Raw genomic sequence first — 26561 nt, 5'->3', positions numbered from 1 at the left:
AGAACAAAAGAAGAGCCCTGCTGGATCAGACCGAGGGTCCGTCTAGTCCAGCATTCTGTTCACACAGTGGCCAACCAGCTGTCGACCAGGGACCAACAAAGCAGGACATGGTGCAACAGCACCCTCCCGCCCATGTTCCCCAGCAATTGGTGCACACCGGCTTACTGCCTCAAATACTGGAGGTACCACACAAGCAAGTTTGTGGCTGAGGGGCGATTTGAACCAGGGACTTCCTGATTGGATGCTCTTAGCCACTGTGCTTCTCCAGTTCTCAGGCCCTAAAGCATATATAACTGTGGTCAGACGTAATCCTTTTTTTCCCCTCCTGGGGGAGGATGCAGCTGGCAACGTTGTGTTCCTTTCGGTACCTCCTGAAAATGTTGTTGTTCCAGGAAGCCTTCCCTTGATGACCAGCCACAGTTCACTTTGCATTTTGCTTCTTTTAAAAATCTAATTTAAATGTGTTTTTATTCTGTTTTATTTTCTTTTATCTTGCACAGCACTCCAAAATTTTGAAAGGAGAGTGGTATATAAATAGGGTGACCATATGAAAAGGAGGACAGGGCTCCTGTATCTTTAACAGTTGCACAGAAAAGGGAATTTCATCAGGTGTCATTTGTGTATATATGGGGAACATGGTGAAATTCCCTCTTCATCGCCACAGTTAAAGCTGCAGGAGACATACTAGAGTGACCAGATTTAAAAGAGGGCAGGGCACCTGCAGCTTTAACTGTGGTGATGAAGAGGGAATTTCACCAGGTTCTCCATATATACAAAGGACACCTGCTGAAATTCCCTTTTCTATGCAACTGTTAAAGATACAGGAGCCCTGTCCTCCTTTTCATATGGTCACCCTAATATAAATATTGTGAATAAATAAATGAACAAATAAATAAATAAATGCACTCATAGCCACCACTATCCCCGGAAGTGCAGGAGGCTCTGGAATGCACCCAAGCTACCAAGCTGAGCTTTGAGCGGATGGACAATTCCATCCCACAGCCAATACAGCAACAAACCATTGGTCTAATAACGGCATGTCTTTCCATTTTGGGGGGTCTGTAGCTCCCATCATGCCTGAGAATTGTCCATGCTGACTGGAGCTGATGGGAGTTGGAGTCCAACATCATCTAGAAGGCGCCAGGTTGGAGAAGGTTGTTCTTGCTGGTTCCTGACTTTTGTCTCTTGGTTTTTCCAGCGTGGTACACTTTCCCCTGTTCTCTGTGGGCTGAGCTTGTAGGAAGGCCAGCGTCACTGAAAGGCAGGGCATCAACGCATCTTTCTATCTCCAGTTTGGGACGGTTTGCCTTCCCAGTAGCAAATTGCTTCTTTCCTCCTCCCTCCAATTCCCTTTTTCCTTTTGTGTTGTGTCTTTTTGAGATTAGAAGCCTGAGAGGCAAGGACAGCCTTGATGTCCATGTTTAGATTGCAAGCCTGCGAGGCAGGGATGGGCCAAGCCACATGGAGCTCAGTGCAGCTTGGTCCCAGCCACCCACCCCTTTTCACCTGACTCTCCAGGTCCCTGCAGGATGAAGAGGAAGCGAATTCCTTCCTTCCTTCCTATATTTATTTATTTATTATTCCATTTCTCAGCCAAAAAGGCTTGTGGAGCAGCTTACAAACAATAAATAACATCGGAACATAGGAAGCTGCCTTATATTGAGTCAGACCATTGGCCCATGTAGCCCAGTATTGTCGACACTGACTGGCAGCATCTCTCCAGGGTTTCAGGCAGGAGATTTTCCTGCCCTACCTGGAGATGCCGGGGATCGAACCTGGGACCTCCTGCATGCTGAGCTATGGCCCCTTTGCCTCACAGGCTTGCAATCTAAACAAGGACGTCAAGGCTGCCCTTGCCTCTCTGGCTTCCAATCTCAAAAAGACACAACACGAAAGGAAAAGGGAAAGAGGAGGGAAGAAGCAAGTGTTTTTTTGAGCACGGCTGCTGGAACTGCCCTGTTTCCCATCTCCTCTCCTCGTGCTTCAATTGAGCCTGATGAAATGCTCCAACCACACAGATGTGGCCAAAAAAGGCTTTTGACAGCCGAATCACCTTCTGGCCGCTGCCAAGAATGGGCCGAGACCTTGCCTTTTCTGGTTCTCCTGGTCTCTGAACTGTGCAGGGAGCATTTCGCAGAAAATAACTTGCCAAACAAGGCCCCTCCCACCTACTCTTCTGATTCGGTTCACTGGTGAACTTTGCTCCGAATCTGATCGGGGAAGGAGGAAATTTTTTCATCAGGGCAAAGCTCCCTTGCCCCCAGTGACTTTTTCCTCTAGCTGCATCTGTAATTTGGCTTGAATGAGCCTTCCTTCCCTCCAAAACATTGTTTTTACAGTGCTAGCTCTGAGAAAACAGCTTAAGGTCTTGGGGAGGGAGAGGCCGTAAAACCAGCTGTGTGGTGTCCTGGGAAACTGGGAGTGAGTGAAGTAGGAGCACCATCCAGACTATTTTGCGCCCTAGGCAAGGCGAGCTACTTTCCACCCCCCCCCCCCAAAAAAATGCCAACTTCAATTCATCTGTTCAAGAAGAGTTTCTGAACTATTATATTTTCCTTTTATTATGTTTTCTCTTAAAACAGCTAATTTAGGGTGACCATATGAAAAGGAGGACAGGGCTCCTGTATCTTTAACAGTTGCATAGAAAACAGAATTTCAGCAGGTGTCCTTTGTATATATGGAGAACCTGGTGAAATTCCCTCTTCATCACAACAGTTAAAGCTGCAGGAGCTATACTAGAGTGACCAGATTTTAAAAATGTCCGGGCTCCTGCAGCTTTAACTGCTGTGATGAAGAGGAAATTTCACCATGTTCTTCATATATACAAATGACACCTGCTGAAATTCCCTTTTCAATACAACTGTTAAAGATAAAGGAGCCCCGTCCTTCTATTCATATGGTCACCCTAGCTAATCTGTATAAAACTGCGACCCTTAAAGGTCAGTACTGCGCCCCTCTGAGGTCTGCATCCTAGGCAGCTGCCTAGTTGGCCTAATGGTAGCACCGGCCCTGGCACCATCCAGCATTAGAGGGTTATAAGTTCCAGAAAAACTTACATTGAGGCCTGCCTTGCAGTCCCTGCCCATCAGGGCAAGGAGCTGTTTTGTAATCACGATCTTCTGTGGCTCTTCTAAAGCTGTCCATCAGAATAAGAAAAGCTGTTGGAGGAAACGGTCCGCTTCCGAGTGCCTACTCCGAGGGAAGCTTGGAGGATGGCAACAAGGGAGAGGGCCTTTTCAGTGGTGGCCTCCCCTCCCCGACGAGGCTCGCCTGGTGCCAACATTGTTATCTTTTTGGTGCCAGGTCAAGACCTTTCTCTTCTCCCAGACATTTAACAGCGTATGTTGAGTTTTTTAACTGACCCCTGGACAGTTGGTATGTAGTCTGTTTTTATGCTTTTAAATTTTGTATATTAGTTTTTAAATGTTCAATGTTTTTAATCTTTGTAAACCACCCAGAGAGCTTTGGCTACGGGGTGGTATATAACAACAACAACAACAAGAGGGAAGGAGAGAAAGCAGAAGAGTTTTTTCAAAAAGAGCTCTGTGGCTGAAATTCTGAGAAAAATCTCAGCTTGGAGTTTTGCTGTTTTAACACCAGCGGAACAGATTTTTTATTGCATTCTCCACCACTCTGTACTCCCGAAGGGGGAAAAAACGCTTTGGCAATGAAGACCTCCTTCCGTGCGCTTCAACAAGGAATAAATAGCTAAATATAAAAGAGTAGCTAAAAATAAATAATTCAAATGTTAGTGTGGCAGTCTGCTTTTGGCCAGGTGTGTGTGTGTGTGTGTGTGTGTGTGTGTGTGTGTGTGTTTTTAAAGAGACCGAGGCCATGGCTAGACCTGCTGATATCCCAAGGATTGCCCCGGGATCATCCCTGTGCGTCTACATGACCCGGGATATGTCCCAGGAAATCGGCAGGCCTGTTTAGCCAGCTTTTTCTAGTAGTCTCGGGATGATCCCGAGACCACGGGATGATCCCGAGACCACGGGATGATCCCAAGACCACGGGATGATCCCAAGACCACGGGATGTGTGGCCGGGCATCGTGGTTTCATCCCGGCTCCTTGCGAGGAGCCTGGAACTGCGCACAGGGGCGGGGAGCAGGAGGTTTTTTAAAAAACAGCAACACTTAACTTTTTCACTCGACCACTCGAGTGCTCCTTCCCCTTTAAAACACAAAACAAAATGGCAGCCACAACGTCCTCCTCCTCCCACGACGTCGCGCACCGCATGTAGACAGAGGGGGAGATCTCGCGATCATAAAATCGTGAGATCCTTCCCCCTCCGTCGCGTTAGACCGCTAGGTCTAGCCATGGCCCAAGAGAGAAAACATTAAATTGGGCAGGAGTGATTGGTTCTTGTTTAGTTTTATTATTTGTGATTATCAGTGGCAGCATCCTTTCTAATACCTTCAAGTCTTCCTGGGTTAACGCTTAGGTAGCCACAACTGTGCTACCCATGCACAAGGGAGAGGTAGCAGCAGACTCTGGGTAACCCTAAGGCAGCCTTCTGCCACCTGACTGGGGCTGGTGGAAGTTGTTGCCAAAAACATCTGGAGGGTGCCTGGTTGGGAGAAGCTATCCTAAGGTTTCCAGATGCTCAAAAAAATTGGGGGGAAAGCTGAGTGGGGAGGGAAGCTGAAAACTGTCCCATGGCATGGAATGTTGAAAGACTTGACAATTAGAAAAACGACACAGAGTGTGAGGGTGAATGGAATGGAATGTCTGGAAAGAGAGGCAGGAGAAAGACACATAGACATATTAAAGGTAGGAATAGCCGTCACATTGTCTGGATAGGTCACTCTCAGGGACGGAAGTAAGAGCTGCCCAGTGAACATAGGCATCGATAGAAAAATCAAAGAATGATTAAATGTAGATTGGATTAAACCAAGTGTGTCTACGCATACGCACTCCGAAATAGAGGGGCAGGGGTACAGGGCAGTGAGTACTGAGCCTGTTCAATGAGCACAGAACACTGGCTGACTACTTGGAGTGGGGACTGGGGGAAAGGGAATGGAAGGGATTGCCTGTATCCTGATCCAGAAGCATTCCACGCTGCAACAATTTTGTTGCAGGGTCCGACTTGTCATTACTATTATTGGTTCAAACGTGGAACAAAACATTATCTCTTTTTTAAAAAAAATTAAGTCCAGATAGAAAAAGTTCTGCAATTATGTTCATACGTGTGTTGTTGTTTTTAGCCCATAGGCCTTCCCACAAATTTGAACATAAAGTGGGTATTAAAACAATAAAATGGGGGTAAATTATGGACACAATTCTATGCATGGCTGGCTGGAGCATGCTGGGAGTTGTAGGATTTTTTTTCTGTCTAAACATGCATGGGATTGTGCCCTTAGATACAGAAATAAACAAAACAGTATATACACAACTGTTAATAAAAATATTAATTAACAACTAAAGAAACATACACACAACATAAAAACCGGCGTTCAACCACATTATTAACAACGCCCATACCATTTATCTGTCAATAGCAGTTACTGCCAGCCATTAATTAATTGTGATCTCTTCTTAATAGCTGCAGCGAAGTATTTGGCTGTTCATTCTGTTTGTACCTGATTTATGGCAGCCGACAGATATGGCATTGAAAAGCATATCCAGGCATTGAAATAAACAGGCATTGAAATAAACAGCGGGGTTATAAAATGGGCCAATCCCTTTGCATCCTTTGGAAGTCCCTGATCTTAAACCATGATTCTCGGTGGCTGCTCCAGTGCTCTGGAACTCTCTTCCCAGGGAAGCTAGACTGGCTCCCTCTTTCATGGGCTTCCGGAGGCAGGCAAAGACTTTTTTGTTCCAGCAGGCCTTTGGAGAATAATCCAGACCTCTGTCTGAGCCAAGGACTTCTAAAACTGTCATTTTAAATGTTTTAATATTGGAATATATTTAATATATTTTTAACTTTGTATATTTCTATTTATAGGTTTAAAATGTATTTGTTTTAAATTTTGTAATCATAGAATAGCAGAGTTGGAAGGGGCCTACAAGGCCATCGAGTCCAACCCCCTGCTCAATGCAGGAATCCACCTTAAAGCATACTTAATGCCGCCATGAGGCTCAGCATTGGACAAAGGGTGGGATATAAATAAATATAATAATAATAGTAATAGATTTCTTAGGCCTCAACTAAACCTAGCGGGATGAAGGGGTGAAGATCTCGCAATATTTTTATCGCGAGATCTCCCCCTCTGTTTACACGCGGCACGCAACAACTTCGGAGGGCGAGGACGTCGCAGCCGCCATTTAAAAAAAAATTCTTAAGAAGAGCGCAGGAATGCTCGTACACAGGAAGGTAGGGTGTTTTTTTTAATTTAAACTTAATTTTTCCCCACCCCACCCCTGATGGGCACAGGTCCTGGCTCCTCGCGAGGAACCAGGATGATCCGTGATGCCCGCCCACATGTTCCACAGTCTCGGGATCATCCCGAGACCAGAGAAAAACCGGGCTCAAAGGTGAGGGCGAGATCCCAGGGCAAGGGATGTGGCTGCGCAGGGATGATCCCGTGGATTGTCCCGGGATTTCACACCATCTAGCTAAGGCCTTAAGCTACTTTTCTGATCACCCCCCCTGCCCCCCCCACTTCCCTTCCCTTTGCAGGATACTAATTTTCCGCCTCTTTCCATGTCGGCCTCCCCTCTTGGCTGTCTCTGCTCAGTGCTTCTGTGAACTGAGCTGGCTTCTCCCCTTTCTGTCGCTCCAGGTCCTCTACCACCTCTTTGAAGAGTTTGCCACGTTCGAGCAGGTCACCTTTACGGACATCATCCTGGGGTTCCTCAGCTTCTTCGTGGTGTCCCTTGGGGGTGTCTTCGTCGGAGTGGTCTATGGCATCATCGGAGCCTTCACCTCCCGCTTCACGTCCCACATCCGCGTCATCGAGCCCCTCTTCGTCTTTCTTTACAGCTACATGGCATACCTGTCGGCCGAACTTTTCCACCTTTCGGGCATCATGTCGTACGTATTGAGTTGGGCCGGAGCGGAGGAGAGCAGAGCGGCCAAGCGTGGCCTAGAAACTGGGTTTTGGTAGGGGCGTAGGAAGCTGCCTTCTACCACGTTGGAACATTGAGTTTCGGACAGGAATCTCTCCTAGCCCTTCCTGGAGATGCTGGGAATTGAACCTGGGCCCTGTTGTATGTTGAGCCTGTGCTCTGCTACTTAGCTGTGGTCTTTCCCCTAAACTGATCACAGAATCATAGAATCGTTGAGTTGGAAGGGGCCTATAAGGCCATTGAGTTCAACCCCCTGTTCAATACAGGAATCCACCTTAAAGGATACCTGACAAATCGCTGTCCAGCTGCCTCTTGAAGGCCTCTAGTGTGGGAGAGCCCACGATCTCCCTAGGTCATTGGTTCCATTGTCTTACTGCTCTAACAATCAGGAAGTTTTTCCTGATGTTCAGCCAGAATCTGGCTTCCTGTAACTTGAGCCCGTTGTTCCGTGTCCTGCACTCTGGGAGGATCGAGAAGAGATCCTGGCCCTCCTCTGTGTGACAACCTTTCAAGTATTTGAAGAGTGCTATCATGTCTCCCCTCAGTCTTCTCTTCTCCAGGCTAAACATGCCCAGTTGTTTCTGTCTCTCTTCTTAGGGCTTTGTTTCCAGACCCCTGATCATTCTCATTGCCTTCCTCTGAACACGCTCCAGCTTGTCTGCGTCCTTCTTGAAGTGTGGTGCCCAGCAGCAAGGTTCCATTCCTTGTGGTCCTTAATAAAGGGCTGATAAAAAAATCAGCAATGGCTGATGGGATACTAGTGGGAGGACTGAGAGGGGGAGAGAGGACAGGGGATGAGTGAGTCAACTCAGTGTGGACTAATAGTCATTTCAATGCTGCTCCTAATCCACGCCATGGTTGATTATTATCATGTTGTGTGGGGAGCACACCCTAGATAAACAACTGTCGAGTTGATTATTACCCACTGTTGACTATCGTGTTGTCTGAACACAGCCACAATCTCCCACAGAGACAGAGGGCTTGTCTACACCTCCCGGTGGAGGGGGGAGGATCTCGCGATATGCTGATCGCGAGATCCTCCCCCAGCGTTCACATGCAGCGCGCTACGTCCTGGGAGGAAGGAGGATGTCGCGGCCACCATTTTTTTTTTTTTAAGAAAAGGAGCTGGAGCCCACCTAAAAAGTACCGTATTTCTTCGATTCTAAGACACACTTTTCCCCCTAAATAAACAGCTCTAAAAATGGAGTGCGTCTTAGAATCGATGGCGTCTTAGAATCGAAGCAATACGGTAAGAGGAAAAGAGGAAGCTCCTGCAGCAGCCTCGAGCCATGCGAGCGAGGAGGAGCTGGTTGGGTAAGCGCCTGGTTTTTTGTTAGTCAAATTTATTCATAAGTCCCATCGATTTCCATGGGACTTACTCACGTGTCGTCGTCCCCTGGTGCACAGACAAGTAAAGAGCGGGACTGGAGAGTTAAGCGTTTTAGCTCCTTAATCGCGTCTTCTTCTCTCTCTCCCCGCCCGAAAATATTGCTTACTCTTTGTTTCAATGCCCCCCCTTCTTCCTGCGCTAACGGCGGTTTCTTCTCTCACAGAGGGAAAAAAGAAAAGGACACAACCATTAGAAGAAAGCGCGGAGGGGTGGGGGGAGGTTGGCTGGGCGGTGAGGGAAGTATTTCTTCGATTCTAAGATGCCCTTTTTCCCCAAATAAACATCTCTAAAAATGGGGTGCGTCTTAGAATCGATGGTGTCTTAGAATTGAAGAAATACGGGTAAGTTTTTTTTAAAAAGGCCCGAGCCCACTCCCCTCTCCACCTCTGATGGGCATGTAGCACATGAAGAGCTCTGAGTCCTGTGCCTAGCTCATGGCTCCTCACACTTACTCACGAGGAGCCAGGACGAAACTGGGACAGCCGCCCACACCTCCCACAGTCTCAGGACGATCCCGAGACCGTGGGAAAAACCAGGGTACAAGCTGTCCTGGTTATCCCGGGGAAATGGAGGGATCTTCCCTCCCTGCCCCCGGGATCCCCTGTGTGTCATGTGGATGCACAGGGATGATCCCGGGGCGATCCCCGGGATAAGGCATGGTGTAGACAAGGCATGTCCAGAGAGAGAGAGAGAGAGCATGCCTGCCTCACTGTGCAAGTTCTTTTCCTCCTTTGCTTCCTTGTCGCATAGAGTTATTGTGTAGAGCCGCTCTCTGTTGGGCCAGTAAAATGCAGGGCCTCGCTACCCGGTTTTATGAGAGGCGGTCATAGCAACAGCTCTCTACCGAACCTGACGTGTGAGTCATCGACAGGCCCCAGTGCCAGTGAAGCCAGGATTGTCAGCCATTTTATTTATTTATTTATTTATTTATTTATTTATTACATTTTTATACCGCCCAATAGCCGAAGCTCTCTGGGCGGTTCACATATCAGCCAGAGAAGGAACAATGGCTCCCACCTGCAGAGGGAGAGGAGCTGAAATCTAATCCAGGCAGCAGAGGAAGTTAGAATCCCTTCCAGGCCCCATCTGAAAGCGCCAATACTTGTACCTGTCAGTTTGGTCAATTCGTTCACGCATCTTCCATCTCTAGCTGACGACTTGCCTCTATAAATGAGCCGCATCAGATCTAACTCCCTTCGTATGAGCAACTCTCACCTCTGATAAGCCCACAAAAGCTATGAGCCTACGTTGTTGTTTTTACTGGCCACCTGGGGGCTGTCAGAGGGGAGATGGAGAATGTCTGTGCTGAGCATGGAAGAGGAGGCTTCACTCCTGCAGCAGCTCACTTAGCAGCTATGTGCGTTATGAAGGGCTCCATCCCTCCTCCACTAGCCCGCTCACCCACCTACATGCAATTCCATGCACTCGCCTGCACGCAGTTCCTGCTCGCCTGTGGCGAGTGCTTAAACCCAAGGCTGAATATTTTCACATATTCAGCCGCTAGTCCTCAAGTAATATCCGTGTGTGTCCATAGTCTTGGTCAGGATTGGGCCCCATCCCACCAGCTGCTAAAGCTATGGGGGGGGGAATTCTCTCTCCCTGCCCCAGTTTGAATGCTGACATTCTGTGAAAAAAGACCTCGCCGATGGATCCCTGTTCAGATCCATCGTCCTTGAAAACGTCTTGCTTGCTAGTTAAGCTGGCGACCATCTGGTTAGAATGCAACACCCTCTTCCAAGCAGGATGAGGAGACACAGGCGGGTACTTCCAGAGGGAGACACACGTGCACACCCAGTGCTACCGATGTTGTTGTTGTTGTTATTATTATTATTTATTTATTTATTTATTTATTTATATCGCACCATCAATGTACATGGTGCTGTACAGCGTAAAACAGTAAATAGCAAGACCCTGCCGCATAGGCTTACATTCTACTAAAATCATAGTAAAGCAATAAGCAATAAGGAGGGGAAGGGAATGCAACAGGCACTGGGTAGGGTAAACAGGCACAGAGTAGGGTAAAACTAACAGTATAAAGTCCGAGCAACATCAAGTTTTAAAAGCTTTAGGAAAAAGAAAAGTTTTTAGCTGAGCTTTAAAAGTTGTGATTGAGCAGCATTGGTGTCTTTTTCTTCCTTTACGGGTCTCCCGTAGAAAGAAAAAAGGCGGAAGATGTGGAGGGGAATCACAGGAGGGTTCTGAGTGTAAGACACACACACACACACACACACACACACACACATACATGTAAAATTCTGTGAACGAGGCGGTGCGATTGCACAATAAAAGCCTCATCTGGACGCACCCATGACTGCCAATATATTTCCTGGGGGAGGAAAAGACTTTCCGTCCTCTTAGGAGAAAGGTTTCTGTCTGCTGCAGGGAATTCTTTTGCCGATCTTTGCTCCGTAATTCTGTGGCACAGTAACCAGGGATGTAGCTTTGAGCTACCAATCTTCTGTGGTTTCCCCCTCACCCTCCTACTGTAGGAACACAAGGACTCACCCCGTTTCAGCCCTCCAACCCCTCTAGCTCACGATAGGCAGCAGTGGCTGCGGTGTTAACCTCTTTCAACCCGAGAGGCGAATTCAGTGGGAGGGGCCCTGGCTCAGCGGTAGAGCCCCTGTTTTGCATGCAGGAAGTCCCCGGTTCGATCCCCACCATCTCCAGGTAAGGCTGGGAAAACACCTGCCTGAAACCCTGTCGCCACTCAGTGGCAACAGTACAGTGCTCCATCAGCTTCTCGTGGCTTTCCACTCATTTTTATTTCCACGTTAGGAATCTGTTACTCTCTGGTTTGTTTTCTGACTCGGTATAAGGCAGCTTCCTATGTTCCTGGGTCCCAATGTCAGAGATGCTCTTGGGAGCCGCATTCCAGTGACGGGTGGTGCCAAAGGCAAAATATACCAAAAATAGAAACACCCCCAGTGTATTGCACCTTAAAGCTCTGATGGCTAAGGAGAGGCATTTCCTCCATCTAGAATGGGGGGTGGAAACAGTTGCACAAAAGTGTAGGAAGTAGCATTTTGACTGTACGTTAGCTTAGAGCCTAAAGCTTTCTCACCACCAATCAGCTTTAAGTATTTCTGAAGTGGGTAACCATGAAGCTTTTTACAGTGAGTTTTCCCTGAATAAAAGAAGTCTCTCTGGTTGGGTGTCCCTTGACGGTTTACCAGCACATGTGAATGCCAGAGGGAACCACGACAAAAAGCCGGGAAATCAAGAAACTTTTTGGAGGAAAGGGGGTGTGGCCCTGGAAAAACCAGAAGGATGGATTCAGCACGCGGGGCAGGGGCTCTCCAGGATTCAAGACAGGGCTCTTTCCTGAACCTAGCTAGAGATGTTGGAGATGGGACTTACATATAGAGCCAGTGTGGCGTAGCGGCTAGAGTGTTGGACTGGGAGTCGGGAGATCTGGGTTCTAGTCCCCACTTGGCCATGGAAGCTCACTGGGTGACTCTGGGCTGATCACGGACTCTCAGCCCAGCCTACTTCACAGGGTCACTGTGAGGATAAAATAGAGAGGAGGATTATGTACGCTGCCTTGGGTTCCCTAAGGAAGAAAATAAATAAATATCATTGAGCTACTGTATGGCCTACAGTATGAGCTGTAAAGAAGCACCTTGCTCTGAGCCCATCTAGCCCAAAATGAGGACATCAACGGCTGTGCGAGGGTGCTTTCAGACAGGCAGCTCCTAGCAGTGGCGGGGAAAAGGAGTTCCATCTCTCTGGGCTTTTATATATGAAAAGCGTGTGATCTGCCACTATGCCCTTTCCTTTCAGTCTGAGAGCCAAAAGAAGCATTAGCCGTTCGTAGAATGCGGATGGAAGAGGCCTCCCAGGGATTCAGGGGGGAATAAATGGTCTGTTCTTGACTTCTGTGACATTCCGCTTCACATCTCTTCCTCCCTTGCAGGCTCATTGCTGCCGGGGTGGTGATGCGCCCCTACGTGGAGGCCAACATCTCCCATAAGTCCCACACCACCATCAAGTATTTCCTGAAGATGTGGAGTAGCGTCAGCGAGACCCTCATCTTTATCTTCCTTGGCGTCTCCACGGTGGCCGGGAAACATCACTGGAATTGGACCTTTGTCATTAGCACCCTGTTTTTCTGCTCAATTGCCCGGGTTTTAGGTGAGGGGCGGAGGCTCTGATGGGAAAAGGTGCAGTGGAGGTGAAGGGAGTGGGGTGTCTTCCTTGCCCTTGTGTGTTTTGATATCTCTTGCTTTGTGCTCACACCTCACTGCCATAGTGTCTCAAAACACAGGGTTGTTGTTTTTTTAACTTCCCGCTGCTAATGGTGCTTCCCCTATGTGAAATTCGGCCATTCCGAATAGGCACAATTTCTGTGGAGCTTTCATTTCCAGATAATTTGAAACGGTTCTTTTATCTTTAATAACTCCTTTCTTTTCTAAAAAAATGATTTTATTCAGGTGTCCTGGGGCTGACATGGTTCATCAACAAATTCCGCATTGTGAAGTTGACCCCGAAGGACCAGTTCATCATTGCCTACGGTGGCCTGCGAGGGGCCATCGCCTTCTCCCTGGGCTACCTCCTGGAGTATGAACACTTCGCCATGAGAGATATGTTCCTCACGGCCATCATCACGGTCATCTTCTTCACAGTCTTTGTGCAGGTAGGCCTGCAGATAGGCCCGCTATTTGCTAGGCCTCGGGACCTCTCAGCAACACTTGTCTGATGAGGCCTACTCAAGCGGCAGAATGAAGTGGTAGAAACCTGAGGCGGTCAAATGGGCCGACCCACTTTTTCAGGAGGGGTAGGCCATTTTCATTGCTCCCCATGTAGGAACAAAATGGCAACAACCCCCTACATTTAAAGCAACAACCACAAGTGATCACATGAGGGAAAGAGCTGTATCCCAGACTCCTTTCTGCCATGCTAGCTTTCTGAGGTAACATAGGCGATATTCTGCCTCACAGTCTGAAATACCACTTCATGTGTACATCAAACTTAAGAATTGACAGATGACAGGAAGGGGGAAGCAGATATTGGTCCTGTTCAGACGATACCTTAAACCATGGCTTTAACCATGGTGGTTAAGCCAGAAAGCCAGGCTGTATTCAGAAGACACCTTAAACCATGGCTTTAACCTCGATGGCCTTGTAGACTCGATGGCCTTGTAGGCCCCTTCCAGCTCTGCTATTCTATGATTCTATTCTATTCACCATGGTTAAAGCCATGGTTTAAGATGTCTTCTGAACGCAACCTGGCTGTCTGGCTTAACCACCATGGCTAAAGCTGTGGTTTAAAGTGTCTTCTGAATGGGGCCATTGAGGGCTCCAGAGAAATAGTTCCAGCTGCAGCTGTTGCCTTTGGGTCACTGGCAATTGCCACAAATGCATCTGTCCTTTTTTCTCTCTCTTTTGTCCAACCCCCCCTCTCAAATTCTAGAACTCAGGGTGGTGGTGGTGGTACAGGTACACCCAATGAAACTGATTGAGAAAAGAAAGCACTCCTTTGCACAACACATATTTAATATATGGGGATGTGATTGGTGGCTGCTAGCGATTTAAAAGGCCTTGGGCGAATTCACAGAGAAAGAGGTGTATCATCTTTCCCTCTATTTCTGATGTTCAGGCTGTGAGTGCCGTTGTTGCCTATAACAGCACTGTCCATGCGCATCCATGCGCAAGAGGGAGGTATCAGCAGGCTTTGGGGGCCTGAGATTTAAAGGAATGGATATATATAAAAGAAAAGAAAACCTTAAAGGTTAAGGGTGGGGAGAAATCCCAAAACAGTCCAGTGGGCATGCTCAGTAACCATGGAATGCTGTCAGGCGGTGGGGAAGATAATGTGGAATAGAATGGAGTATCCTGGAGGACGGTATTGCTGACTGGCTGGAACCCCTGGACAGGAGCATTCCATGCGGCAACGTTTTGTTGCAAGTCGTACTTCCACCTTCATAGATAATGTACCTCTGAATACCAGCTGCTAGGGGGGCAAGAGAGAGAGGTGAGCTGCCTTCAGATCCTAATGATGGGCTTCCCAGATGCATCTGGCTAGGGTGACCATATGTAAAGGAGGACAGGGCTCTTGTATCTTTAACAGTTGTACTGTAAAGGAAATTTCAGCAGGTGTCATTTGTACATATGGAGAACCTGGTGAAATTTCCTCTTCATCACAACATTTAAAGCTGCAGGTGCCCTGCCGTCTTTTAAATTTGGTCACAGTTTAGCTCCTCCAGCTTTAGCTGTTGTAATGAAGAGGAAATTTCACCAGGTGCTACATGCATGCAAATGACACCTGCTGAAATCCCCTTTTCTATGCAACTGTTAAAGATACAGGAGCCCTGTCCTCCTTTTCATATGGTCACCCTACATCTGGCTAACCATTGTGGGAAATAGGGTGCATGGTCAAGAGCCGCCATCCTTACCCCTGTGGCCCTCCAAGAAGTGATTTTGATTGCCGGCCCTGTCGCTGGAGTGGCTCTTGGTGCATCCGCTCTGAAGAGCAGTGCGCCCACCACGTCGGCTTTGCCACCGTTTTTTCCCATTTGTCTAAGTGCATTGCGGGAGCTGATGTCCCTCAGCCCTGCCTCCTGCTGTGCACTTCACTCGGCATATTGACTGTTTTGCTGGGACAGGGCTCAAATCAGCTGCGTTAGGAGGTCCGAGGGCTTGGATCAAACCCAGGAGGATCCAGGAGAGTCCCTGCTTTGTGACCCAGCCCCAAAAGCCAGATCGTGATCCGCTGGTCATAAGGCCAAAGCCGGGTGCTTTCAATCCCATTCCTTGATGATGCACCTTCCTCCACCAGCCTGGGATCCGCAGTGCGCCCACATCCCAGCAGGTGAATGCTGCCAAGCTTGGGGATCCCTGTGCGCCTCTGTGGGGCCAGCTAGCCCCTCAAGGAGAAAGATTTTAGCCTTAGCCTTGATGTGCTATGTTTCCACTTGCAGGGAACTTCTAGGTCCATTTCACTGGTTTCACTGAAGCTAGTTTAGCTGCCAAGTTTACACTCTACAGGGAGGAGGAGCCATTTGTGTTCTCCCTGCAATCGTAACGACAACTATACACGGTGCTGCTGCGTTCACACTTTCTATTTTTAGGTGTACGCTTCTTTAACTGTACACTTAAAAAATGCAGTGCACATTTAAACTTTGGTTTTATGTACGGGAGAAAACAAGGGTGATTTGGAGGTGAAGGAGCCTTCCATGGTTCTGCTATTGTGGTCAGACCCCTGCCTGGTCCGCTTTGGACTCGTGGTGCCGTCTGTCCTCTGTAGGGAGTCCATTCAGATGGTCGGTCTACAAAGGTTTGTGTCTTCAGCTGGATTCCTTGCCTCTCTTGGAGATTTTCCTACTCCCATGTTTGGCAGGCCTGTTGGTGCCCTGGCTGACCTCTGCAATTGAGGAGTGACGTGGGCTATAGAACCAGTCGCTCCTCATGGCCTTCTCCTTCCTTGTCAAGTTCTGCTGGCTCCCTGGTTCTCCAAGGATAAAACATAAGGAGTGACGACTGGAGCTCAACTGGAGGAATGCTCAAGATGAATCCAGCCAAGCACAGGCACCTACTCTTGTTTAGGGCCTACTGAATTTAACCTTGATTAGGGCCTACTGAATTTAACCTTGTTTAGGGCCCACTGAATTTAACCTTGTTTAGGGCATTCTGAATTTAACCTTGTTTAGGGCCCACTGAATTTAACCTTGTTTAGGGCCCACTGAATTTAACCTTGTTTAGGGCCCACTGAATTTAACCTTGTTTAGGGCCCACTGAATTTAACTTTGTTTAGGGCCTACTGAATTTAACCTTATTTAGACCTACTGAGTTTAACCTTGTTTAGGACCTACTGAATTTAACCTTATTTAGGGCCTACTGAATTTAACCTTGTTTAGGGCCTACTGAATTTAACCTTATTTAGACCTACTGAGTTTAACCTTGTTTAGGACCTACTGAATTTAACCTTATTTAGGGCCTACTGAATTTAACCTTGTTTAGGGCCTACTGAATTTAACCTTATTTAGACCTACTGAGTTTAACCTTGTTTAGGGCCTACTGAATTTAACCTTGTTTAGGGCCTACTGAGTTTAACCTTGTTTAGGGCCTACTGAATTTAACCTTGTTTAGGGCCTACTGAATTTAACCTTGTTTAGGGCCTACTGAATTTAACCAGCCATGTCTCTCCACAGGGCATGACTATCCGCCCTTTGGTGGATCTTCTAGCTGTGAAGAAAAAACAAGAGACCAAGCGGTCCATCAATGAAGAAATTCACACTCAGGTAACCGTTTTGTTCCACTTGGCGGTGAATGATCTGTGTGTGAGTGTGAGAGTGTCCACCAGCTCTGTCCAGCATCTCGATACTCCTCTCCTTCATATCTGTTTACAAGATGCACCTTGTAACCAGATATGGTAGGTAATAACCTGAGTAGGTGAATAACCTGTAAAGTATACAGGCCTCTCCATAATCCCCATCCGAAAAACATAACATTGCTTGACTCAATGTAGCTTTGGTTGGTACAGGTGTCTGTTGCCACCTACAGGCTTCCTTGTGCACTGCACCTTGTCCAGGTGTTCTCAAATTCACTATTCTTCTACCCGTGGGGAAAAAAGGCCTACAACTCCCAGAATGCTCCAGGGCTGGCTGGAGCATGCTGGGAATTGTAGGCCTTTTGTTTCTGTCTAAACATGCATAGGAGTGTGCCTTAAATGACTTAGGTTCAGGATAACTTACGGACTGCCGCTTTCTGTATCATACTGCCTGCTTTCTAAGTTCAGAAGGAGAGATCCTTCCGTGTATCCTATCTAAGGGGGAAGCGTGTTTGAGTGACACAAGAACCGAGGGGCTTCTCAGCAGCTGCATGTAGATTATGAAACATCTTGCCCTGTAGGGTGGCCGTGTGTCTGACTTTACAGAGGTCAATCCTCTATTTGAAGGGCTGTCCAGGCTGTGTCCAGTTTAAAGATAATCTTAAGAAGGGAAGAATTGTATTTCTCCTTAGTACCAGGTATAAAATTATATCATGAGGCTGGGCTTCTGTTGCAGGTAAAAAGATGAACAAGCAGAGTGCAATGAATGAAAGGCGAATGCACATTTCTTATTTCTTCTTCTTTTTAAAACAGTTCTTGGATCATCTTTTGACGGGGATTGAGGATATATGTGGCCACTATGGCCATCACCACTGGAAGGACAAGTAAGTGCTGCCAACCCAGAAATGATGATGATGAGTCATAACAGTTATAGACAACAACAAAAACACCTACCTCATTGACATAGCAATACCTAATGACAAAAATGTAGAAAAGGAAGAGGTAAAGAGAGAAAAATATACACCACTGGCTACAAACTATGGCAACAGGAAAAAGTTATAATTATTCCATTAGTCTCATCTGTCACCAGCATCACATAATTTTTTTTACAGAAAATCTTCAGAAACTGGGCCTACCAAGATGCATCCAGGACAACATCCAGAAAGAAGTCATATATAAAAACACGTTCAATAGGCAGGAAATTTCTGAATCATTAAAAGACAGCATGACTTGGCAAAGCCCGTCATGTTCATCTAGAAAAACTGCCATGAGCGAGAAAAGAGAGATGAATGATAATAATAATTTATGTAGATGCCATCTTTCAAAACAAACATTTCCCCAAGGCCGCTTACAGTTCATATCTTGAAAACATAATATCTAAACTACTTTTCACTTAAAAACAGCAGTACAAACAATTTTTGAGTAGACCAATAAAACCGTATTACAAGTTAAAATGAAAGTGAAGACAGCTGGAAAAAAATAAACCCAGCTCATGATTCCAGCAAAAAGCAGATTGCAATAAATAAAAAAGTCCTTTAAAACCTAATTGAAAAGCAAACAGGGAAGGAGCACTTGGACATTCCCCAAAGATGTCGTAAATATCAGCTACTTCTGTTTGACATCTCCAGTGTAAATAATTCTGAGGGTTATAGATTCACCATCACAGGGAGAAAAAAATCTGACTTTCATATGTATATAAACTCTCCCTAAGAGTAGCGTTAACCAGTCTTATTCACATTATTCCTCCATGTCTCTTATTTATTTATAATGATTGTATGCTGCCTGACGAAAGTTTGTTTTTAATTAATATTTATCCCACTCTGCCACAAGTTAAGGATGTCTGATGCCAGGAAATCCAGTCCTTTCTGGGCTCCCTGGAGTTCTGTGGTGTGCCCTACTCAGCTTCCATTTGTGAGCTGAGCTGCTGTCTTTCCCCAACCTCCAGGAGCATTTTACGTTTTGTGATTGTGTGTGTGTCAGCCGTAATTTGCACAAATTGTGATTTGTGCAAATCCGACCTGCAATTTGCGTAATTTCTGCAAATGATGGCCGACCTTTGCATAATTTGTGCAGATTGCAAATTAAAAAACACGGAAAATCTGCTCGCTGGCCCGATTCATTTGCAGATCAAGTCGGGCCAGAGAGTGGAAGAAGAACTAAAGTCTGAGGACTCGAGCTGATGAAAGCTCGTCAGATGAATTTCTTCGGGATCCCTACGCCAAAGACCCCAGGGCAGCTCACGTGGTTTTCTTTTGCTAGCTAAGCCTGTGTTGAGGCCCTCCATATGTGGTTGGACTGCAACTCCCATCCCTCCAAGGTCAAGGATGATGGGAGTTTTAGTCCAACAACGTCTGGAGGGACCACAGTTTCCCCACGCATGAACTCCAGACCGAACAGATGGTGTTTTATTGTAGCCTTATGTTCTTCTTCTTCTTCTCATCTCCCCTTCTCCCCCAACACCCCCCCCCAAAAAAAATCACGGGGCTTCTCTGAAGGCTGAACCGCTTCAACAAGAAATATGTGAAAAAGTGCCTGATTGCTGGGGAACGATCGAAAGAGCCCCAACTGATCGCTTTCTATCACAAGATGGAGATGAAGCAAGCGATTGAGCTGGTGGAGAGTGGGGGAGTGGGCAAGATCCCCTCCGCCGTTTCCACGGTCTCTATGCAGTGAGTATCACCGCGAGTGCAAGGGAAGGAGGGTGGTTAACTCATTAAGGGGGTGGGGAGGAAATCTCACAGCTGCCCCTCCCCAACCTTAAATGGTGGAAGAAACTTAGCACTTTTGAAACATCAATGCGCGCTGCATACATTCATCTTGTTATACATGGTGGAAAGATCTTGACAACTGGCGCCAATGCTTTTCAGTGGAGCCTCCGTGCCCGCTGTCTGAACGTGTCTAAAGTTCTGTTGAAATGGTTTTTAGCTGTTGACATTGGTTTTTAAATGGTGTATATTTTCATTGTTGGCACTGTTTTTATCTGTGAATTCTTGTGAACTGCCCACAGAGCTTCAGCTATCGGGCAGTATAGAAAGAATAATAATAACAACAACAACAGCTATGCAGAAAACCTTCAGAAACCGGGCCTACCATCCATACCAATATCCAGAAAGCAGTCATACTTAAAACATGCTCAATTGTCAGGGTATTCCTGATTCTGTAAAAGACAGCATGACTTGGCAAAGCTCGTCATGTCCATCTAGAAAAACCACTATGAATGAGAAAATAATAATAATAATAATAATAATAATAATAATAATAATAATAATAATGAGAAGAGAAAATATACACCACTGGCCATGGAAGTTAAAGAACTATGGCAACAGGAAAAGGTCACTATTATTCTTTTAGTCACATTAGTCACAAGCATCACATCAAAATGTTTTTACAGAAAACCTTCAGAAACTGGGCCTACCAAAATGCATCCACACGAACATCCAGAAAGCAGTTAGACTTAGAATCATAGAATAGCAGAGTTGGAAGGGGCCTACAAGGCCATCGAGTCCAACCCCCTGCTCAATGCAGGAATCCACCCTAAAGCATCCCTGACAGATGCTTGTCCAGCTGCCTCTTGAAGGCCTCTAGTGTGGGAGAGCCCACAACCTCCCTAGGTAACTGGTTCCATTGTCACACTGCTCTAACAGTCAGGAAGTTTTTCCTGCTGTCCAGCTGGAATCTGGCTTCCTTTAACTTGAGTCCATTATTCCATGTCCTTAAAACATGCTCAATTGTCAGGAAATTCCTAAATCAGTAAAAGACAGCATGACCTGGCAAAGCTCGTCATGTCTGTCTAGAAAAACCACCACGAGCAAGAAAAGAGACAATAATAATAATAATAACAACAGTAATAATAATAATCCAGGGTGGCCTTCAGAAGCTGCCTGTACAGTCTGCTGTGGAACGCCAAATGCCTCTCCTACTATTTCCCTGTCCCAGTTATTTATTTATTTATTTATTTATTTATTGCATTTCCATACCGCCCAATTGTCGAATCTCTCTGGGTGGTTCACAAGCTGTGAATAAATAAGAAAACTAAAAGGCGCAATCGATGTGGTGTCCCGGCAACTGGAGCCCACAGAGGGTGCGTAGCAGCAAGGATGCCTCGTCCTGAAAATATCCCCTCTGGGTTTGGGGGAAAGGAGAATGTGGGAGCAGAACCAATGCAGACGATCCCACAGCTCTAAGGAGGCTTTGCAGCTCAGCCACGAGGGCTGAGTATCAGCATCCCATTTTTTTTGGAGTGTGAAGAAAACTGAAAAAGAAGCAAAGCCAAGGACTCGTCTTCAGCGTGGGACAAGCCTTCCCAGAGACTCAGGGCTCGTAATCTGGGTCCCCCGTTCCAAGGAAGCGTGATTACGCCGGGGAGGAGCGTGTGCGGGGATGACTCCCTTTGCACACCCTCTTCCCTAGCCCCACCACACTTGTGAAACAACTGTTTAGCAGGCTCTTGGGCGCCTGATTGCACTGAGGAAGGGGGCGTGTGGGGAGAACAGTGCCCGCTCTGCCTCTTCCCTGACACAGTCGACCCCGATGCAGCAGAGATTGTGGTTTCTTCGCAGAAAATGGGGGAAGGGAGCGAGTATTGGGGTGGGGGGAAGGCAGGGAGCAACTTTTGCTGTCCCCAGTGATCCCAATGCAGCAAGGATCGCTGTTAAAAAAGCCTATTGACAACCCCCTGTTAAGGTAGAATCATAGAATAGTAGAGTTGGAAGGGGCCTATAAGGCCATCGAGTCCAACCCCCTGCTCAGTGCAGGAATCCACCCTAAAGCATCCCTGACAGATGGTTGTCCAGCTGCCTCTTGAATGCCTCTAGTGTGGGAGAGCCCACAACCTCCCTAAGTCATTGGTTCCATTGTACTGCTCTAACAGTCAGGAAGTTTTTCCTGCTGTCCAGCTGGAATCTGGCTTCCTGCAACTTGAGCCCATTATTCTGTGTCCTGCACTCTGGGAGGATCGAGAAGAGATCCTAGAGGTAACGATATTATTCTATCGTTATCTCTATTCTGCAATAAGGGGGAAGGGGGGAGAGAGGAGGTGCTGAAAGTGAAGGAATCACGGCTTACCCTGAAGGCCACCTAGCGAGACTATGGTAGGGAAGAGGCGTGCCCTAGTGGCTTCTTGATTCATAGATCAGTCTCTTGTCAGTCTCCGCAAACCTGGCGGCCTGCAGAGGTGTCAGACTGCAACTCCCATTATCCCCACCCAAGGTGGGGGTGATGGGAGTTGTAGTCTGACACCTCTGCAGGCCGCCAGGTTCGAGAAGGGTGCAGTACGTTAGGCTAGCTCGCTGGCTAAGTGTGATAAAGCTTCCTTTCCTCCTTACATAATTGGTTCTCTTGAAGAAATCTGAAGTTCTCTCTTGGAGAATCTTGGAGCTTTGGGACAAAAATGGGGAATGCTTGATGGGGATGAACTGAAGCGGAAATGCCCGGAGAGGGACCAGCAAGCTGTGCAGGTCCCGTCTTGAAGCTACTGTATGCAAACCCAGCTTAAGGATTCTAGAACATTTCTTCTTTCCTTGTCCCGCCCAACCGGGTTGATTTGTTTAAAAGATGTCCTGTGTTGCCCTTCATCGATGCTTCCAGGGCACTTTACAACCAGGTAGAATGTGGCCAGCTTAGCCAGGCTAGGGCGCCTTTCCTTTTCGTTGTATCCCAAATCTTTGAGGCTTTCCCCCTTCTCTTCACCCTGCAGGAACATCAATCCGAAAACCTTGCCCTTGGAACGCATCCTGCCTGCTCTTTCGAAGGACAAAGAGGAGGAGATCCGGAAGATCCTGCGCAACAACTTGCAAAAAACCAGACAGAGGGTAAGAACACGGACCCCGTTAGGATCTGTGGTCTGGAAAACCTGGGTAGGTCAGAGCTATTTCCAATGTTCCTTCTTGCTGGGCCCTCTGGTAACCCCTCCAAAGTCCCCCAAGGCGTGTTCTCACAACCGCGCAAAAGCATATGGATTGGATCTGCATTCGCACTGAGCCGGCAATCTAGGCATGGGCAAAGCAAAGGATATTTGTTGCCCGGCCAGATGCAGACTTGATCCTGACCAGCCAATTAGAAGATGGGAGAGGATCGGACTGCATTTGGGGTCGTCAGGCAGGCAGGATAGGCATACGTCCCTGGAGCGACGGTACCCTTGATGATAGAAGAGAGAGCCTTTCAGCAGGGATGTTGAATGTCAGGCTATGGGCCAACCCTAACCCACCTGGGGTCCCAATCCAGTCCTCTGGGGGTTTTCTAGATGGCCCTGACCCTGACCGCTGATAGTTTGATGGTGTCTTAGCCTTGGCACAGTTTGTTCTAAAAGAGTAAAGGCTTAGTTGCTGGCAGTAAGAACCTTAAGGCGCATGATGAGACAAAAAAAAAAAAAAGACCTGCAACTCCCAGCATTCCCCAGCCAGCTATGGAACAGTCTACCTACATAGGTTGTGGGTTCTCCATCTCTGGAGGTTTTTAAGACGCTGGACAGCCACCTCCCATGGATGGTTGAACTGGTTTTCCTGCACATTGCAGAGGGTTGGACTAGGCGATCTTTGTGGTCCCTTCCAAAAGTCTATGATTTTTTTCTGTCTCAGCATGCACAGGATTGCACCCTTCATCTAAGATATGCTGGTATTTGGGGTGTTTTTATCCTGCCTCTTTTGCCTCTGGCCTCGCCCACTGCTGGGATGCACTCCTCAGAACTTCTCCAAAATTGAATCTAGCCCAATGGGTGAAAGAAGTTCAGGACACTTGCATTTGAGGAAGGGTTAGATTGCCGCAATCTCTCTGTCAAGGGATGATATTGCAAAGCCTTGACCATGTTGGGGCTGTTAAAGAAAGTAGGCGTGTTTGCCCTTGCAAGTAAGATGCCATCAGTCCCCAATTTTGCAGGGAGGGGCTTGAGGAACCATTGCTCATGTCTATTTCAAGCCAAAGGGTTTGATCCTCTTTTTCCGAACCAACAACAGCGATTCAGATAGCGAGATGTCAAAACGTCATCAACAGTGCTGAGACCTTGTGCGTTAAGGGCGTACATTTCTTTTAAAAATAGTGGAAGGCAAAACAGATAAGCACCTATCAGATTGTTTTTATAGAGTAGTAGGAACAGGAATCTGAACGAATGAAAGCACAACGAAAATTTGTTCCTTAATTTATTTGTCTCTGACTGCTTTGCTTTGTAGCCATTTTGTGTGGAAGAAAGGGGCTGGAACTCTGCACAGTTCATAGAAAACTCACAGGGAGTGGGGAGAGGGAGAGAGAGAGAGAGATTCTTGGGAACTATAAACAAGTTCTCATCGAAGAAGTTCTTATTAGAGCTCATTCCCAATGTCCCCCAAGGAACAAAAGCTTTGCTCAAAACTTAACGGGATTTGTGTACCTCCAGTTAAAGTCAGCATCCTGTTTCAGAGGTGAGAAACCTGGGGCCCTGCAGATAATGTTGGACTTCAGATCCCATCATCCCTGGCTGTTGTTCATGCTGGCTGGAGCTCATGCGTGCTGGAATCTGACAACATCTGGAGGGTTTTCAGTTCCCCATCCCTGTTGTCATTGAATCACTGTTGTCATTTTCCAGATGCGAGCTGTGTTTACAAATGTGTGTGTGTGTTTGTGTGTGTTCTAACCTCTTTTGAGTTCTGTCCTAGTTGCGGTCATATAACCGGCACACCTTGGTGGCAGATCCTTACGAAGATGCGTGGAACCAGATGTTGCTGAGGAGGCAGAAGGCTCGACAGCTAGAACAGAAGGTGTGGTCATGAGAAGGCCAGGATCAGGTTGAAGGAGGGGATGGCTGGTGGGAAATCACACCTTTCGGGCCCATTTCAGGCCCTTCCTCTCCACTTTATATTGGGCTGTGATGATCAGACTAAACTATGCTAATCTCACAATCAGCATTTTAAAGATGATGATGATGATGATGATTAATGTAGAAGTTCTTCATGGACTACTTTTTCCAGACCTGATTCTGTAAAAAGCTTATGCCCCTTATGGGCTCCGATTTCTTGCAGAGAACACGCATTTCAGGTGCCCAAGTGACTCAGTGATGTGCTTGCAGGTATGGGAAGCCTCAGAGGGAACTGTGCCAGTCCCTGGGCCGTTTGCTGCCTGACAAAGCGGAATCAGTGTAGTCGGGATGGCACAGTTTGCAACTGTGTAGCCCCAAAGCAATGTGCTGGCTGGTGCTGCTTCCATGCTGTCCCTTCCCTCGCTGCCAGCCTCCCAAGTTTATCCATTTAGCGCAGAGCCATCTGTGAAAGGCATTGGGAACTGGGAGTGCCTCCTCCCACCCCTCACCCATGACTCCCACCCTTGCACTGGGGCAGTTTTCTGATTTGCTAAAAAAAAAACCACCCAAAGCAAACCATGATTAGTGTGGGAGCTGCGTAACGATTGAACACCTCCTTCAGGTCCCTTGTTCTGTTGGCGGAACATTGAAATGCCCCCAATTTGTAGGCATTTCTCATGATCAAGGTGCCTTGGAGTAGATGTACAGGATGTACCAAATTTGGGCTTTCTAAATCGTAAGGAAGTACCCCAACGATTTCTACATCCTCTTCAGACAGTCAGTGGCAAATGGCACGTGCGGGTTTGGGCGTCACACATAAGTGAGTCCCTTCCCCAATCTGGCATCCTCCAAATTTGTTGGACTACAACTCCCAACACACCAGTTTGGGGCCATGTTGGCTGGGGAGGATGGGAGTTGTAGTCCGACGTATATGGAAGCCTGATCTATGCCCTGATTGGCAGCACCCACGTATACTAAGGAGAGTTCTCCCTCACCCCAAGAGGCAGCTAGCTCTGAGAAGACGGCGCAAAAAGCCATCTTTTTAGTACCATGAAAAGGTGCTAAAGGTTTATAGATCGATTGACTGACTGCCTTTCTGGGTGTTACTGCTCAAGGCCGCATACAAATGTAGAAATCCAAGCAAATACCCGAAAAGACCCTGCAGCTGCGTTCGCTCCCATCACAAGGAGCAGTGGGAAAGTAGTTTTAAGTCATGCCTTGGAGAAGAAAAGAGATCTTGCACCAACTGGCGGAAGACATATTATTTGTTTGTTCATTTAGTCATTTATGTAAAGGGTTCCTACCCTACAGCTGAAAAGCTCCTAGAGTAGCTTATGCATCAACAAAAGCGAGACATGTTAGTATATCGGGCAGCATCTAATATCGCTCCTGCTAGTGCTGTTGTACCAGCAAGACCCACCCCCAACCCTGCAACAGAAAGCTAGCAGTTCAAAAAGCAGCCTCAGAAACAAGCGGAAATGCTTGTTTACAGATTGCCGACGGGGCTTCGGTCTGTGAGCTCTTGTGACCTGCCCTATTCCGGAAAGAACGCTTCCATTCATTTGGGGCTGCTTTCGGAACCACTAGCTCGCCATTGTGCCAGCAGTGAACCCCGCTGGCCTGTGGGCAGACTTGGATACTGTCCATAGCATGACCTCAAAGGGACTGCTTCTCAAAAAGGGTGCCAAAACAGAGGAGGCCCTGCCCTGTTCACTAGCTGATCTAATGTGTGGGTCAGACACCGAGCAGAGTCCCTCCCGCCCATATCGTCGTGGGGGAAGACGTTCCCTGAAGTAGATTGGACCTTGGGCCATTTTGAGGATGTAAAGGCAATAATAGCCACATGGACTGTTCCGCTGAGGAACGCCTGGCATGGAAAGCAAGCACATTATCCTGGGGCATATTTTTGGGTGCACACAGAGTAGTGGAGAAACCTGTATGCCATTGATAAAGCATGCTCTGCACTCTCTAATGGCTGCACGTTGTGGATGAAGGTTAGCATTTGTGGGCCAGTTGGACTTTCAGGGACATTTGCCCACCATTATTGATCTTCTCATTGAAGAACCCCTGGTAAGCATCCAGGGGGGCCCCATCCCCATTTAAAAACCATGATCTGATAGGTAGCC

General features: G+C 47.2%; 1 protein-coding gene across 1 annotated transcript in view; it reads left to right on the top strand.

Annotated features, from left to right (window-relative positions):
* SLC9A1 (solute carrier family 9 member A1) overlaps positions 1–26561 on the top strand; it is a 107382-nt gene that overhangs the window by 71497 nt on the left and 9324 nt on the right. Inside the window, exons 3-10 of the mRNA XM_063140465.1 lie at positions 6727–6977; positions 12319–12536; positions 12836–13038; positions 16552–16641; positions 17484–17554; positions 19166–19339; positions 22366–22480; positions 24296–24397. Coding sequence (XP_062996535.1) covers positions 6727–6977; positions 12319–12536; positions 12836–13038; positions 16552–16641; positions 17484–17554; positions 19166–19339; positions 22366–22480; positions 24296–24397 — 1224 coding nt within the window. The remainder of the gene's footprint in view (positions 1–6726; positions 6978–12318; positions 12537–12835; positions 13039–16551; positions 16642–17483; positions 17555–19165; positions 19340–22365; positions 22481–24295; positions 24398–26561) is intronic.

The sequence above is a fragment of the Elgaria multicarinata genome, chromosome 13 (assembly GCF_023053635.1).
Source record: "Elgaria multicarinata webbii isolate HBS135686 ecotype San Diego chromosome 13, rElgMul1.1.pri, whole genome shotgun sequence".
Lineage (NCBI taxonomy): Eukaryota > Metazoa > Chordata > Lepidosauria > Squamata > Anguidae > Elgaria > Elgaria multicarinata.
The sequence above is the reverse complement of the archived record's forward strand: the minus strand, read 5'-3'. Positions and strand labels throughout refer to the sequence as shown.